Below are 19,197 nucleotides of genomic sequence, written 5' to 3'. Positions count from 1 at the left end.
ATGAGGAGTATAGATAGAGGTAAGCATGTTAAGAGTTAGCAGTAGGGGACTAGTCATAGCAATGGAATAGAACATGGTGAAAAGCGAATAGAGGTAGAGGAAGAGAGAATGTGGGCAGGGAGGAGTTTTGGACGAATCTTTGAGGAGTAGCGGAGCAAAAGTGAAACAGGTACAGGGAAACAGAAAGATAGGAGGAGGAGCAGGAGGAGGAGTAAAGAGGACGAGGGAGGGGAGGGGCGGGGAATAATGGGAGGAAGGACGAGGCTGGAAAAAGGGGGGGGACATAGATAGGAGACATTGCTCCCAAGAGCTGGCAAGTTCTGCCTAGTGTCAATAACACGTTAAGAGAGGAATTCGATTAACTCAATATGATTGTTGATATAGCAAAAAAAAATAGAGTAAATAAAAAGGTTAAAATTTAAATAATTTTACCGAAAGTTACGAGGAAACTAAACTCTCGTCCACAATTATCTTAAAGAAAAAAGGAAATGAGTCTTAAAAGTTCAAATGGGGAAAATTTGTCACGGTCTCTCGTCAGCAGTAGTTTTAATTTATTCAACGATGTTAGTCTTATAGAATTAATTCATATTTGATGACTAAATTAATTTGATGTCAGCAGAGGACGTAGACCTGTTAAACTCCTCATATACGTCATAAATATTTCATTTATGAATATTTTGAAGAAATAAATGATATACTGCAATCGTCGTATTTTTTACATAAATGTTTGTAACTCACGCTGTGACAGAGCATGTACGTTAGATAAGATCTTATTTTTCTTATCTTTTTACTTTAGATTAGCCAAAAGAACTGACGTCAAAGGTTGCAGTGAAACGAGATTTTACAAATTCCGAACGAAATTTCAAATCCATGTCTAAATATGAATTTCAAAAATCTTTATAAAAAAAAAGTGTTATATCGGCGGTCTTGACTTGCGTCTATAACTTTCAAAAGTGGAATTTGTTCCAATTTGATTTTTGTCAAGTTAGTTTTGTCTGGAGGAGAATGCGCTAATAAATACTTTTGAATTATGAAGAAAAATGAATCCCCCACAGAACGTTATCCCCGACTGAGACTGACGATGATAGTTGGCGGGGAAGGGGCCAGGGGAGGGGACATCTCACGCCACTGCCTGTAATGCCTTAGCTCGAACTTAAAATGAAGGTGACTGAATACAGAATACAACTCGACTAATATAGAGAGGAGATAGTCTTGTCCGAATGTCATTAGATATACGGAAAATAAAAAAAAAAACACATGAAAAACAATTAAGACGAGAAAAGGAAGAACAAAGGATCAATTGTAAAAGAAGACAAGTTTGACAGATTTAAACTAAAGCCCCCAAAAAACGATATGTTTAACTATTACGATTCACAATTTCCCGGGCATAATCCTCATTGGTGGACAATATCGTCTGCAGCTTTTAAATCGCCCAACTACATAGGCATGTCTACTCGTATACAGTTTACACATGTATAACTGTTACACATCTTAGTTGTATATAGCCTAACGTGTGTTAGCATGTGGCAGAAATGGTGGTTAGGATGGTTTTTGCTCATTGGATATGGAAGTTCTCTACAGAAGATAACAATAACCTACATGCAGGATTAATAAATACATAATTATTTATTCATAGTTTAGTGACTTCAAATTCTCACATCTTGGCCCAGTTCACAGTTGCTTTAAAGGTCAAGATAGCAAACGGAGTGTGTTTGGCTACCGTTCTGTCATAGATTGACAGATGGTGCGTCACGCATTAACACCTTTGCGCAGAGTTTTGTGAGCATTTTGCTCTGCTATATAATCTCCACACACGCGCTGCAGTTATAAATTTGCATAGTTGTGTTGGTCCCCTTCTGTCAACGCCTGCATTTCGCTCTGTTAACACTTTTCAACGGCTCTGTCAAACAATTTTGAAATTCAATTGGGGCAAAAGTAAGTTTTCTTTCAGAGTTGAAACGAAACTTTGGTCAAACTATTGCCGTTAAGTGTAGGCTCGCAGAAAACTGTGTTAGGAATCACATAGTATGAGATAGGAATGGATGTTATTAACTATTAGAACGCAAAGTTGCAATAAGGTAACTAAAACAGTGTTACAGAATATTATAGCATGATTACTAAGAACAATTGGAAAGATGATCCATCAGCTAATTTACACCACATTTTGAAAATATTGGTAACTTATTGATCAATTGCAATTTGATATCGCATTGAGCCTAAGTATTTACATACATCATAGTTGTAGTAAGGTACTTTAGTTGTGTGTGAATGAGTGCCTATGTGTGCGTGTGTGTTTTTGTGTGGAACGCTTACCTCGTTCACGTCCAACTTTCCGTCACCATTTTCGTCCAGTAGTCCCATGTAGTATGACCGGGCTTCATCCAGCACCTCTGGATTCACTTCCTGCATAGTTAAAATAAAAAACAACAACATTGTGAAGTTACACAACACAGAGGAGGGGGAGGGGGTGGGGTGGGGACAAATGGCATAATGGTACCACATTTCGGAATTTCTTATGGAGTTACCTATGGCAGATGTGCATTTAATAAAATCGGATTCGATGTATAGTTAAGTGATCGGTGCTAAGGTTATGTGCATGCAATTGCTTCACCTGAAAAAAAGAACACCACACCCAGAATATCATAGTCCGTCCAAGAAAGTATACTGGTGCATGGGAATTCCTTTTCAGGAAGGGGTCGTGTTGATAGTTTGGTGGTGACAGACGAAGGTTTCATGCCGAATTCTGGGTTTTGCTATATTAGTAAGCTCGACCCTTCCTCAGATAAACCTCGAAGTTTATTTTTGTTGTCAAATTATAATTTGCAAGATGATGCGTACGTAACATCTTTATATTTGAACGCTTTTCCGCATGCATATACAAACTATATGATTGAGTTGATATATTAATGCTGTAGGTAACGAATGTATCGCTGTCGTGACCTTCACAGAATTCTATTCAATTACTGCTGACACAAAATATCGACTTCTGTGTAGTCTGAAATATATAGGAATATGAAGCACCCGGAGGACAACATTTCATCACATTGTTAGTTTACAGACAAAGAATTCCACGAGAAAGTCCAAGTAGAATATTGCAATCTTAAATATACTCCGATGCCGGTTATTAAATTAACAAAACATATGTCGCACAGACAAATAAATATGTATATGTATATGTATATGTATATATATATATATATATATATATATTATATATATATATATATATATATATATATTATATATATATATATATATATATATATATATATATATATATATATATATATATATTTGTGTGCGCGTGTGCATAAAGACTCCAAAATAGTTTAGGTAAAACCTTCACTGTAGATTATCTATCTATGTATACTCACTAAACAGAATAAATTATAATAGGATAATCGGGATTTTATTCCTATCCGGATAGCCTATAAACTTTGGTCGCAACGTATTCGGATAATCGAGGTTTCATTGAAGATTAATTTCCCGTTCTGATTTTAGTGCCCCTTTCCTCAGCTGACCAAACTCCAATTAGGTCGCATATAGCTGAAACATGCAAATGCGTATAACGTTTTATAAGCTTTCGCCTCCTCGCAGGATACCTTACGTCTATATATAACCGACGTAAAAAGAAACCTCTTCATGTAATGTAGTCTTCACACTTCCTTGGCTCGATCAACATACATACATAAAAAATATATATCTCACAGTAATATTGACATCGTCATATAACGTAGGCCTAATGCACAAAACACAAAATCTACAAATTCGTTCCGATCAACCAAGTTTATAATTTGAAATTCTTTTGTCAGAAAGACAAGTTGGCTCTTTCATAAAATAAAATCTTTTTGTCGGTCTAGAAAATTTAAAGTGATGACTATCTCATTATTTTTTTTTTTTCAGGTCAAGTAAATCTTTCTTCTTCCGCAAAACTTAAAGCAAGCTCTCATATCTTGTTTTATTCTTCCCGTGGCACTATACCATTCCCTAAATTAATTTTACTTCGAAGACGACGGAAAGCCATTTCTCATCTCAAGAAAGGAAAAAGGGGGAAAAAAATTACGAATATAAATAAAAAGATACCAAATTCGAAATTGCATTTGCCTGCTGCTGCCTGTTTCATTCGTGTCAGAGTGAAAAGCGAAGGTATAAAGAACGTTTCCGCTACCAATTTCTAGACTTGATAGAAACAATTTAGTCAGACACTTTCTTTTATTAAAATAATTTGCACGACACATCTCTCGGTGAGTGTGTGCGTGCGTGTGTGTGTGTGTAGAGTGCATTTTCGACGAAAGGAGAAATCTAATAAAACACAATAATCGCAAAAAATCAAAGGACTTAGACAAAAACTATAGTAAAGGAAATGTCATAGCACTTTTCCCCATGATTGATGGTTCTATTAAAATGTGATGGACTTTGCTGTGTACTTGCAAGCTACAAACTATAGGTCCTAAACTTGGTGCGTGATTAATAATATAATTTCCTTGTAAACCACTTCAAATGATTAAACTTCTAGATTATTAGAGAGTATACCCGGAAAGGGGTATGCATGCCCAGAAATAAAGGAGGAATATGTACAAAAACAAAAGAGTCACTTGATGAGCTTGTAAATGGAAGTTAATATCTTTGGTTTTCTTAATGGTTTGTTTATTTGTTATTAGCAGTGGGTGATTAAACAACATGTAGCTGTCAAACAACCTGTAGTGTGTGAGTGCTTTTATTTTATTAAGAGCCTTGCCTGCAAAAAATGGTAAGACTGGCGTAACTACTGGAGCTAAAGAGAGTCAATAATAACGGTTATGGCCCAAGTTAAGATTTCATCTAAATATTAATACAGAGGAGGTTAATATTTGATTTCAATTAAAAAAAAAAACAATTCCATGCGGTCTAAAGTCAGTAATATTAAGTTCGGTATATATATATATATATATATATATATAAGTATATTCGGTATAAAAAATATAGGCCTATATCTACATATATATATATATATATATATATATATATATATATATATATATATATATATATATATATATAGGCCTATATATATATGTATATATATATACATACGTATATATATACATATATATATATATATATATAGGCCTATATATATATATGTATATACATACGTATATATATACATATATATATATACACATATATATATATAAATATTCATATATATATATTCATATATATATATATATAGATGTATATATATACACATATATATATACATATATATATATATATATATATACATATAGTCACGGATGCTTCAAAAATGCTTCGAATACTTCAAAACCTAATAAATTCATAAATATATAAATAGCTTAATCATGTGTGCTGTACATTTTGTACTTTGATCTCATAAAATATACACGTTCATCTTTACCGATAGCCACTTCAAGGATACTTTAAGAAACTGCTTTATCTCAAACAGAGATATAAAAAAACATGAGTTATGTCACTGCTTCTTATCACAGTTCATTATCTTTTCCTTAATTTATCCCGTATAAAGTACTTCCCGGAGCGATGCAATTGATCAAAAATTCAGATGTATATGAAGGAAACTTTTAGATCCATATTTTTCGCCTGGCTTTCCTTCCAAGCTGTTGATAAACCATTCAACCGTTTCGGACAGCGTAACGTATTCATATATTATGTATAGTGGATTATAAGCATGCATACAGTCATATACAATGAGAAGTGAGCTAACGTTACAACAGTATTACAGAACCAATCAAACGTGTGTACGGTCGCGTTAATTTGATCTTTCCGCATACACCACGTTAACTCTTTCTCCATTAAGGGAACTATTGCGGGCTGATATTTGAAGAAAAATATGAAATAAAATGGATAAAAGAACTTGACGGTTCGGAGATATGGAAATGTGTTTTTCCTAGCTTTTTGTTTTACCTCACTCTGCTGTGTGTACTATATACACCCGTGAGGAATAACAGATTTCAACAAATTTCAATATATGTATACACACACACACATATATATATATATATATTTATATATATATATATATATATATATATAAATATATATATGTATATATATATATATATATATATATATATATATATATATATATATATATATATACATATATTGAAATTTATCAATCAAACTACTTCAGTTTGTTTCACTTACTGAAAGCAGCATGTTATACCTATATATATTGAGTCTATTGATGTATAATATAGAAAGTTACAATAGCCTATATCTATATCTTAAGTGTGTTCTCAGCTTGTTACAGGTACTATGGTATTGCTTATAAGGCCTAAGTCAATCATATTTTTCTATGATTGTCTTCAATGGTGCTCTATCACCCCGGCCCACTTGAGTACTCGGCTGCACTGCGTGTTTCTATGTCAAGTATAGACACACCTTTAATCAACCCATCTTTTTGAAGATACCAATATCTCTGATTGACTGATATACTGACGATGTAAACATCTTGACGGTTTTCTAAAATGTAGGTCTACAGAGTAGGATTGCAAGAGGAGGAGGATGAGTAGGAGGGGAAGGGTGGGCTCATGGAGGGGGGGGGGTGGCTAATAGAAACGGGTACTGCTGCAGAAGGGGAATGGGGAAGGCGGATGATATAAATATATATATATATATAGAGTTGGTTGGTTGGCGTCTATGTTGGCGCAGAGTGCTCTATGTCCAGTGGACAGAGCGGAGTTGTCTGATGATCGCTAAAACGCGTGAAACTCCGAGTTACAACTACTAGTGTTCCACTAGTCTCAACTAGTATCAACATATATATATATATATATATATATATATCAGAAACAATTTGACCAAGACTGATTGTACACATATTGCGCTCATTTATAAATTAACCTTTTGGGCATTTTACCAAATATTTTAGATGATTAAAGTACGTATTTCTTACGTAAGTTTCCTTTTATAATTCGTCAGGCAAACATTGAAGGACATCGCCAAAACTCATTTTGTTTTCATTTACCAGGCATTCGAAACTATATATATAGCTCCATTTATGTTCGATTCAGGGGGAGCGATAATAACGTATTACCGATTTTTACAGCTCTACAACCGAGGTCCTTTTTTTTTTTTTATTTCAAGTATCTATGGATTTTGTCCGACACCTGATAATGAGATTGTTTCATACAATTTACCGAATACTGAGGCAATAACCTTTACAAAGCCAAAAACCGAATTACCCTTTCTTTCACAATTATGACATTTTTTCCAACACCATTGGGAAGGTAACTTCACAAGTTTCCCTGTGTAGGAATGTCACACTAGATATATAGCAAGGAAACCAGATAAAGGGATTATGCTCTTTGACTGATATTTACCGCATTTGACAATTTTTTGATTGAATATTCTAGAAAGTCTTAGCCAGACTTGAAGCGATTCCGTACTCAATCTCTTATTTTATCATAGAATATAGTCTTTACTCGTTTTTACCTCAAAACAGTGGATTTTTTAACTCTTAAACTTTTATCCGTCTTCGGGTCTTCGGCTAACAAAGTAATGACTAAACTCTTAATGCAATTCGCCAAAGTTATATAATATACCAGACTATCATATGCTGAAATATACACATCAATATTCTCATGAAACACTTGGCATTTCATGTTTTTTTTTTATGTTCGATATTTATGGAACGTATGACTCTCCGTACATGACATAAACGCACTGCATGGATGATTCGCAACGTGTATATAGTTTATGATAGCTAAGACATGATACCGTCACGTTTATTGTACATAACGTTTGCATATTTTACGATACAAATAAATCTACGTTGTTTGCAATTAGCAATATATCAATAATGAAAATGAGTTCGGAAAATTCCAACGGCACCCACGCATAACTGCATGGCATCTAAAATTTAAAGAGAGTTTCTTTGCTAACAAATTCACCTATGAATACACGTTGGTCTTGTAAATTCAGAATCACCGAGAATTATCTCCAACACTATCCCCCTACCATCCCCCTCCTCACCAAAGAGAGAGAGAGGAGGAGGAGGAGGAGGAAGTGGAGGAGGAGGAGGAGGAGGAGGAGGAGGAGGAGGAGGAGGAGGAGGAGGAGGAGGAGGAGGAGGAGGAAAATAATAATAAATTCAGTCTCTCTCTCTTTTGACGATTCGGTATATACAGCACCATGCCTTGAAGGCAGCCGTCAGCAAAGCTCACACAACAAACCCTTTTCTCCTCATTCGCACGTATATACTGTCGAGGATAAAAAGAGATTACATTTTATGTTCCGACACGCCGTATCGCCTCCGGTTAATTTCAGCTATAGAGGCAGTATGGTGAAAAAATAAAAATAAATATAAAGTTTCACCTGTCGCCATGTTATCTCAAGAAAAGGAAGACGGTAATTGAGTGAGTATGCCCTTCATGTATTTCCATCAATTTAGCGACTGCATTAAGACTTAAGAGCCATTATTAAACCTCACCCCATCACATGCCGTCACCTTGACGAGGGAGCTTCTTCTGTATTAAGCAGTGACATTTCAATGTTATAAGGTCCTAGTTTAAATGGGAGGGAGGGAGGGGGGGGGGAGGGCAAAAGCTACCGTAACTAATTCGAAATCACAAAACATAAGAAACTCTCATTTCTGTTAAGAAATTGAAAGTGCTCGACCCTTATCCTTGAGGATTGGTAAGGTGTTTTGTGCATAATTGCAGTGGATTTGTTTCCTCTTAGTGAAATCTGAAAGATCACAAACACACGTATCCCCGAGATTTGAGATTTTATGTTTTGCACGGTCGAACTACATACATAATGCATAGTAATTGAGTTAATGGGTAAGATTCTTTCTAAAACGTTTTACCCTAATGTCGCTTGTCGCGTATCATTTCGTATATTAAAGACCCTGTATCAGTTTGTAATTACCTGTCTCCTGAAGGCGTCTGATGTGTGAGTGAACGTGTGGATCTTTATGTATATTACGGTAATTTGATTGAAAAACATCGTCTTATCCACAAATCCTGAAATTGCCAGATAAACTCGCAACTGTATTTTTATTTGATGTTATATGGTATCTCTCTTATAACTAAGATTATATTGCTTTTTTGTTTTGCATGTAAAGGTCTTTGACTTTACAACAGATCATAGCGTCTAAGTACAGATATACATATTCAATTAAAGTATATAGCCTGTTTGGCAGAGGAGGGCGCGTTTCAAGATTACGCCATGAAGAATGTGGGTGTTTAATTAGATATCATAGTCCTACCAAAATGAACAAATATAAGTGTTAGAAAAAAAATTTTATTCGATATTTTTTATGCTAAATATATATGCTATATATCTGAAATGTCTGGAACACCCCTTTAATGTTAAACAAATGATAAAGTAAATTACTCGGACATGGTGTAATTTTGTGTTGTTTTTACCTACTAGGTTAAATTTCATATAAACAACATAACATCAATGGATATAACCACTATTTGTCCTTCATAAATTCTTTTTGCTTTGTAAACATGTTATTAACAGCCAGAAAAGTCTTACATGTTTCTGTAACGAGTTTTGTGTAGCTTCCTGCAGAGGAGTCGATGAAATGGAGTCTATGCGCTAGAATAAGTTAGACTAAGTAGTCCAGCCAATTTCACCGATAAGCACACGATGTTTAAATAATTATTTCTCATAAATGAGTATTACTCGTAAAGTGGAATAGAAGTGCAACCCTTCAACTATAGGACAACCACCAATGGTTTGTAGTCGTCTATATACAATATAAATCTCAAACTTGTCTTGTTTAATACAATCATCCTTTAAATTCAATCCATTGTCCATATCTCATCTTTATCAGCTGTTGAAATACAACGTTAACATTTACAGAATAAATTTTCTTAAACGAACCATATGCACTGTACACATTTTTGCCCAGGAAAATAGTCATGCCTATATAACTGACCCCCCCCCCCCTTCCTCTCTCTCTCTACATCCCCCTCAGCCTTACCTCCTATACAAAATGCATACCCTCTCCTTAAAATTTCCAAATCGATTTGACGATGTGTGTTTTAAATGGGACACTCCAAAGTGTATTAATCTAGTACACTAGAACACTCTTGAAAGAGGGTTGGTCGGTGGCTTGTCATAATTTTGTACATTTCCAAGTTTTAAATATAATATCACCTTGATAAACGCACTCATTTTTGTTATGTTCTCATTTTTTGTTATATTTGTTGCATAAAATGTAACTCAAGAAGACTTACATGAATTCATATATAGATTTTTCCTTTTCTATCGGGCTAACATATTTTTAACGCATCCTTAATTCCATGTGAAAATGAAAACAAGTGCTCACAGAGAGAATCCAAGAAGAAATAGGAATATAGTGAGGAAAAGAAGAAGACAGAACGACAAGAAAGAAAGAATAAACCCCGCAGAATAACTTGCCCTGGACAATCCCCAGGGCAGCTATAACTACATAGGCCTGTAATCAGGTATATAACAAACCGAATGTAAGCATAACAAGATTCATGGCGGCGAGTCTTAACCAGGTCTCGGTGAACGTATAAGATCTTTCCTGAATTTGCATGGCGACCGATTTGGGTTTTTTTTAACATTACATCATTTAGTCCTCAAGGAATACTTTTCTAAGATAGAGAGAGGAAAGACCCAAATCGAAGATACGGCGATTTAGTCGATAACAAATTTGCATCCACTATACACGGTTCGGTAAAGATATTTTTCAAGTGTGTGGGGAAAAAATTTAAAACCAGCTTTTATAAATGTATGCTAATCACTAACAGATGGAGGAACCGATTGACAAGGAATATCGAATTAACATTTAAAGATGGGGAAAGGGAGGGGTAGATAAAGCTTAACGAGGCACTCGGTATAGCTATTGAACACACATCATTGTGAATATTACAGACTAGGCTACATCAGACAAATTATGTAGCTTCAATTGGCATAGTATAGTAAATTATAGTACAGTAAAGTATAGTATATTATCGTATAGTATAATTTAGTATTGTATAGTGTAGTACAGTATAGTAGAGTATCATATAGTTAGTATAGTATAGTATAGTATAGTATAGTATAGTATAGTATAGCATAGTATAGTATAGTAGCCTATAGTACAGTATAGTATAGTATCATATAGTATTGTATAATGTAGTACAGTATAGTATAGTATCATATAGTTAGTATTGTATAGTATAGCTTAGTATTGTATACTATAGTATAGTATAGTTTAGTATAGTATATTATAGTACAGTATAGTACAGTATAGTATAGTACAGTATAGTATAGTATAGTATAGTATAGTATAGTATAGTATAGTATAGTATAGTAAGTATAGTATAGTATAGTAATAACAAAGCTAGGGGTCCTCGAACTCACCCCCCCCTGCCTTGTAAGTCCAAAACCCACTGTTGAATACAATATTGCATGGCTAAGGCTTGCAATATGAACATAATGGGCATGCTTACTAAATATTGGATTTGATTAGGAGGCTAGAGCTCCCCCCCCCACCCCTCCCTCTCTCTGTTATTACTCGAGGTTTCTGACACTGTCAGATTGCTCGCCCCTACTGAAACTCTTAACGACTATATCTTATTTCTTTCACTTTCATTCAAAGACAACAAAACTCAATTACATATGATTGCGAAAAAACCCCGGAAGGTTTCATTCCGCGACAGGTATTTACGGTTTAATAAATATGATCTATATACATATAAATATGGCGAGGTTCAGCAAGTTTGCACCTCACATCTCTCAGTACGTGATGATTGAATTTAGCCCTTTTTATTAACATCTCAACACTTCGAATGACTTTTGTTTTATCTTTCATATGTTTCTCTCTCAGCCAATGTCGAGGTCAGATCATAAAAGTTTGAACACGAAAGTATTTGATAACGGCTCGTAATATAAAACACCCTTATCACGCAAGCAGCAATTATCCCGAATAGTGAATGTTTAAAAGGGGCATATATTGAGACAACTCTCGCGTCCCTTGACATCATAAGTTACATATGACGATTGCAATCATATTTTCGTTCGTGACATTTTTGTTCCGACAAATTAAGTCACAAATTATTAGGTGCTATTTTATTTATTTTATTTCAACTTTATTTTAAGAGGGTAGCTCGTTCAGCAATAGCTAATCTTCCACGAGGCCCTCTAATAAGACATAAAATAATATAAAATGTATGAAAATTTAAGAAGTCATAAATACATTAATAACGCTCAATAAAATAGTTAAAAAAACGTGTACAGAGTAAAGAAAATTAAGAAATTTGTTTTGTTTGTTCGATTTTTTTTATTTACTTCTATTTATCCTTACATTGTTCTGCTGTTTGTTTGATATTTCGTCCTCTTTTCCATTTTGTCTTCTGCAAAATTTTGAAAGAATATTGTTTACCTTTAAATTCAAATTAAGTGACTGTTTGTCTTTGAGGAAGCCAGTCGAGGGTATACGTTGCTAAGGAGATAGGCGAAATTTATTATGAGTAAATGCTTGTTTTCCTCTGGGCTGAGCCTAAGTTTGTGCCCTTTGTAGTTCTCGCCCACAAAATGGCTGTTTTGTATTTTCATATTATCGCGTTCCGGCCCAACCGTCCAAAATAATAATGGCAATGAAAGCTTATGGGACTTTGACTGTTCTATGGCTTTCTATCTGTTATATATACACATCTGTAGATTATCAATTTTCGGTTTATCGAGAAGAAAAAATCATTTGACCTTGAATGTACCTTGCTCTCTCTATATATATATAAATATATATATATATATATATATATATATATATATATATATATATATATATATAAAGGAATAGTTTATTTTTATATGTCCAGGCAAAATGCAATTAAACTCTCTCCAACAAATAAAACCATTAAACCGTGAAGGTTATTTTGGACGTTGCAGATCTATTTTCATTTACAAATGAAGGTAAAGGTTACAATAATATCAAATGTTTTAGAAGATTTGCTGGTTATAAGAATGTCAAAGCGTATTCAGAGAATTATTCGTCAGGGTATGCAATTCACTATATAGAATGATTGCGGTGCATATCCAAGATTGTCTTCTTTATAAAGCAGTATAACTTGTGTCTTGAATTTGGAATATCTGCATATTTTAAGAGCAAACTGATTTTTTTCAATGAAAAAAAAATTAATTTCACATTGTTGAATCCTTTTCAACTATTGTACACATCGTGTTGCTTCGACTGCATACTTAAGACGTAGTGTAGATAAGAATGGAAACGACATAAAAGTTATTATTTTATCTATATGGAAATATAGGCTAATTGGATTAGGTTTTCATAGGTTATGTATTATTTGTCATGTATATATATACACACACACACACACACACACATATATATATATATATATATATATATATATATATATATATATATATATATATATATATATATATATATATATATATATATACATGCAGTTTTCGCAGCTTTGCCTACGGGGTATATATCAACAAAATCCAATATGCCCACGGTAGTATTTAGTATATGGTTCAAGAAAGCGCGAAATTGGATTCTAACAACAAACACATAGCATATCTATATATATATATATGTAATCATAAAAGACAGGAAGTTTTACATCCCCAATAACATGTTAGTCTCCTCGCATTTGTTGTTTCATGTAGGCCCCACGGCTTCTAACCTTAACACTGTGTCAACTAAGATATTGCCTTTAAAAATGTCAGCTTACAAATTGTATATTCTACCCTAAAGTTTCACAGCAGTCCCATCAATCCAACATGAAGAAGCTGAGAAAACCTGTCAAGGACTCCCTAAATGCATGGATGCATATCATTAGGCCCTCCATTTTTGTCTTCCTGTGTAGAGGGTTGACACCTCTGGGAAAATATGCAAATTCAGAAAAAGCAAAAAAAAAAAAAAAAAAAAAAAGGCTTCGACCTATTCCTCTAGGGGATTTACAGAGGCTTCGATGAACCACAGGTATCTTTCAAAGTTAGTCCTGATTGTATTTTATCGCTTGGCATATATACGTTGAGGATATGAATGGAATTTAAACTCTACCGTAGTTCATAAACGAATAACCTTTTCGAGTGTGAAGTAAATTGCCTAGGACGTGAGGGAGAATAGAAAATAGAATATAAATTTTTCATTAATATTTCCTCTCTTTCCTGCCACAGAAATGCTATTCCGACAATCTTCAACAGCTTTTGTCGCATTTTGAAAATAAACTGCACAGCAATTCGCCGACTGCATGCATACAGTCTTTATAGGTTTATGGGGTATAGGAATATCAGCGGTGGTTGACAAAGAAGCATCTAGTAACACTATCTCTATACAATTCTGTATCTAATTTTAAAGGTTTGTGCATATTAGATGCACAACATTTGTAATGCGCAACGCATGAAATCCCATTGTCTAAGGTTACATTTCCAAAGTCTTCAGTTGTAAAAAGTCATGAAACCCATTAGACGTTATTGGATGTAGCCTTCATTCATTAGCAGGTTAATGTGAAATTGATATTGCTTATTAGTATGTTTGAGGTTTTTGGTTTTGGTTTGTTTACTTGCGATTGCTCGAAAACAAATTTCGTGATTCGAAATCAATGCTGCCTCAAGCGGACGTATGAACGCCTTTTATATTACCAAACACAAAATGAAAGAACGTATTTTAATTAAAGACTACACAGGGCACGGTGAATGAAAGATTAATTGAACAGTTTTCAGTTTCTTTTCATGTATATAGCGGGCTACTTAAGCCTGGTAAGCTTCGACTAGTGAAGTATTTATTAAATCCGTGTGTTTATGCTTTATGCATATTCATAAGAAGACATTCAACTGAGTGACGTTCTGAATGTCTCGCTATTACATATATACACAGAGCGAAAAAGGCTGTCGATCTCTGTATTTACAAAAAAAGAGAGAGTTTAAAGAGATATTTAATGTATAGTCTAGATACCTATTATAAAGTTGTACCAGTTATGATGTACCGTACTGTTGGAAATTTCATGATTTTACCATAGCAACGGAAAGAAAACCCACCTTGAAATTGTGTCAGCGATTCTCTCAGTAATATCTTGAAACTGAATATTTGATTGAAAACTGTATCAGAAACAGAACCAGCATCAGTACCAACAGTATGAGTAGTAACGGTACAGATTGTGTTTATCTTAACAAGATGAATCAACCCACACAATAGTAAGCATGTCTATAGGAATCGTACAAAGGTATCAATTAGCAGTAGTAGTGACGTTACAGTCATATTCCATCTTAACAAAATTAATCAGACCGTAAGGTTATATATGTGACTATATTGCACCGCAAATAGATGTACCGAGTACAGTACTAAAAGTCTCAAAGACATTGAATAACCCATTTGTGATATATGCTTATGCTTGTATGCAAACATGTCTTCCTATTATCTCTTCAAACTGTTTCATTGGTTGAAAACTGTATCAGAAAACAGCACCAAGATCTGTATCAGTGACAGCAATGGTAACAGTATAGTGTTAGTTCATCTTACCAAGATGAATCAAACGGCACATGAATAGTATATGCTTGAACATCCAATGATATAGCCCATGAGAATTGTACCAAAGGTATCAAAGGCATCGTATCTCTCAAATTGTGTACTTTCTGTATATGTTTACTCTTGTGTTTTACATCATTTGACTTCATCCATTCGAAGGAAATAATCGTCTGTCACTGCATTTCTTATAACGATAGTCATTCATCCACGAAAAGTATATAGCCTCAATAGTACCGAACAAAAAAAAATTGCAGTAGACCGTATCTTTTGAACGTTACTCTCATAAATACAAGAATCTGAACAATCGAGAGGATATCTGTTTTCGTGACTATTTAACTTCTCAATATTTCGATGGCGTCGTTTTCTTAATGGTTATAATTATCTCGACTATAGACTGAATGAAGGTAACAATAGACGTATATCGGTAATTTGTTGATTGCTTGTGACTTGCTGTGAGCATCATATTACATTGAACGCCTCGAAGGACAATATTATGTGCACTCAGGTTTCAATTTTATCTGCGTTATAGCGTGCCATGTAATTAATGAATAGTACTGCAGAAGCACGTGCATGACAGCATATCTCACTTGCAACAGAATTTTAAGTGAACAAATCGCAACTGCAAGAATAATATCAAAATTGTATTCATAGTTTTGTGGGTCACATGAGTCGATTATCATACACAAAAATACAAAACGTTTGTTATTTTATAATAAGCTGCGGATCTGAGCTTCTTCGAAAACATATGATTAAAGATCTCGGGATCAGATCCTACATGAGTGCGAAAGCTCTCGCACTAGAGAACTGAACTCGAGCGGATGATCAGATCCGGATCAAATCCCCCGGCTCGAGATCTGTAGTGTGAAATCAATTTTATACTCCAACATTACATATCCTATACATGTTTGTCCTTCATTTATAATTCATTTGGTAAAAAAATACCATTATGATGTCCTCCAAAAAATCTTCGTTACTTTTGCTTTACGATATAGGCTTATAAGAATACTAAGTTTTGTTAATCTTATTTACACCGTATATAGACCTACTGATATGCAGCATCGCAGAATCTTGACACTTTTAACTTGTATTTTGTAAGCCACACGGATGAATTTCCAAGGCTATAAGAATAGGCTTATAAGAATATTAAGGTTTGTGAATCTTATTCCCATCCTATAGGCCTACTGATATACAACGTTGCAGTATCTTCACACTTTTAATTTGTATTCGGTAAACCAAACGGCTGAATTTCCAAGGCTATAAGAATAGGCTTATAAGAATACTAAGTTTTGTTAATCTTCTTCCCATCCTATAGGCCTACCGATATACAACGTTGCAGTATCTAGACACTTTGAACTTGCATGAGGTAAGCCAAACGGCTGAATTTACAAGGCTAATTTTGAAGCTTTCACGTATATATTCATTCAATTTGTTCTGAACATATTGACATAACCAAATGGAAGAGATGTTTGCTTGACTGATTTGGAAGGACGGAGAAGCTCCTTTTACTTACGTTGTTCACAAAGAAAGGGAAGAAAATGTTCTTTATTTAAAAACAAATACAGAAGTTAAAACATGAGTTATATTAATTGAGCATGCACGATCCCGCTACATCTAAAACCATCAATTTATCCAATTAACCGGGAAAAGAGTCACAGCTATCTTATGTTTGCATTGCATACGGTATATATATCGGTAGACGTATACGGAACTGCATCGTTCGTTACACACCGGTGTGTCTTTTACCAAACCTAGAGAGATTATGACGCAAAATAAGATCGCATTTATCAAAGGTCATCAGTACTGAACGCAAACCCAAAGGTTGCTAGAGGTTTTCATGGGCGTCAACAGGTGGGGGACGGGGGGGGGGGACATGTCCCCCCACTTTCAAAAGTGGAGGGGATATCATATCATTTGTCCCCCCCCCCCACTTTTCAGAGCAGTTATTAAAAAAATCACATGCATATGCGCGATTTTCTATCACAATTGCTGAGCTGATTCAAGTAGAATCTAACTTAAGAATCATTAGCAATAAATTGCACTGGAAATTAGAACAGTGCTTGGCCCTTTATCCCCCTTCCTCCGATCTTCACCCTCCCCGCTTCGTCCGAGACCTCTGATAAAAGTTTGTGCGATGTTTGAACGATGTTTTAGAGTGTTTTGTGGAAGCACCCCTTCTCGCCAGAAATGGAATTCCCCTTGCCCTACACTGTGAATCAGAGAAAACGACGCATTTCAACTTGAAAACAAGTCGAAGACCCCACCAGGAAGGTAATATCATATAGTTTAGGCCCTACAGACAGTATTCTGCCTGTATGCAGGGTATTATATGATACCAAACTACCGAAAATATTTCGTTTGAGATGGACGCTGTGTAATTCGTTTCCCTTGGTGTCAGAACGGCATCTTTCTACCAGTACTTTCTGTCGGAATTTAGTTTTGTGAGACAAAATTTCTCCTCACAGATCTGGTTCTGATGTAACTAAAAACGACTCAGGAAGGCCGTCTCCTGCGATCTAGGGGGTCTTATGTACCCAAAATTTTCTGCTACGCTACGCGCCAACCAATGGTGGCGCTCCGCTTAGATAGTATAGTGTCCCCCCCCCCCCCCACTTTCTGAAACCTGCTGACGCCCATGGAGGTTTTCAAATATAGGTCTACTTTCCTAATGGTTCTGCATCTTCAAATTGAGGAGGTCATTGAGGAGAGTTAAATTAGAAATCAATGCTAACAGTGAGAAGAAATACTTCCCCAGTGTTATAGCAATGAAAAGCTTATCGAAGTTGAAGCATGCATGGTGACCATTATTTGACTAACATACACATAACTTTTAAGCTAAAGCCATCCTATTATTTGGTTAACTTAACCAAGTTAGTACTTACTTTATAATGGTTAATTATATGGAGAAATTTATTCAAGATGCCAAAAGCTACAACAAAGAAACCAAGCGATACTTTTCAAGCAAAAAACCAAAACGACAAAACTTCAGTTTTCTACAAATTCAAAATAATGATTAACTGAATTCGACTGAATTGTCGAATAATATATTGACTCATCGAAAAACTGAAAAATAAATAATGAATAAATAAATAGATCATGGAACAATAATTTAATTTTCTTCCACGAAATGAAAGGTGTGTACAATTACAAACTAAAGATTGACTGAATTCGACTGAATTGTTGAATAATATATTGACTCATCGAAAAACTGAAAAATTAATAAATGGATAAATAAATATATCATGGAACAAAAATTCAATTTGCTTTCACGAAATGAACGGTGACTACAAAGCCAAACTAATGGTTAACTGAATTCGACTGAATTGTCGAATAATATATTGGATCATCGAAAAAATGAAAAATAATAAATAAATCTATAATAAAATGAATAATGAACGAATGTAGCTTGCTATAAACCATTATTTGGAGGACTGTGCATGATGTAATACAAAGCGAATCACGATGTAAGGATATATTTTCCGGTCACCATGTATTTGAACTGTATCTAGGTTGTTTACGCGCCTACATAGTTGGGTAATACGGCTACTTCAGATTTCCAGTGTCTCTACCGTCTGAAGTGGTTAGGGTGTTACCTTTCAATAATAAATCTCAAGAGACTTAAGTAAGTGAGTGGCTCATCACGGTATCGGTGTAACGTTACTATCAAGGGCTTACTAAACTCTGGTATAGGAATATCCGATCAACACGCACAC

At 34.6% G+C, this 19,197-nt stretch overlaps 1 protein-coding gene across 1 annotated transcript in view; it reads right to left on the bottom strand.

The window, feature by feature from the left end:
* The window catches only part of LOC139960101 (calbindin-32-like), a 65,462-nt gene that overhangs the window by 16,041 nt on the left and 30,224 nt on the right, over positions 1-19,197 (bottom strand). The window contains exon 3 of the mRNA XM_071958199.1: positions 2,314-2,403. Within this exon, the coding sequence (XP_071814300.1) occupies positions 2,314-2,403 (90 nt within the window). The remainder of the gene's footprint in view (positions 1-2,313; positions 2,404-19,197) is intronic.

Source organism: Apostichopus japonicus, chromosome 3, assembly GCF_037975245.1.
Source record: "Apostichopus japonicus isolate 1M-3 chromosome 3, ASM3797524v1, whole genome shotgun sequence".
In the NCBI taxonomy this organism is placed as follows: domain Eukaryota; kingdom Metazoa; phylum Echinodermata; class Holothuroidea; order Aspidochirotida; family Stichopodidae; genus Apostichopus; species Apostichopus japonicus.
Note: the sequence above shows the minus strand (reverse complement) of the source record. Positions and strands in the feature narration are given on the sequence as shown.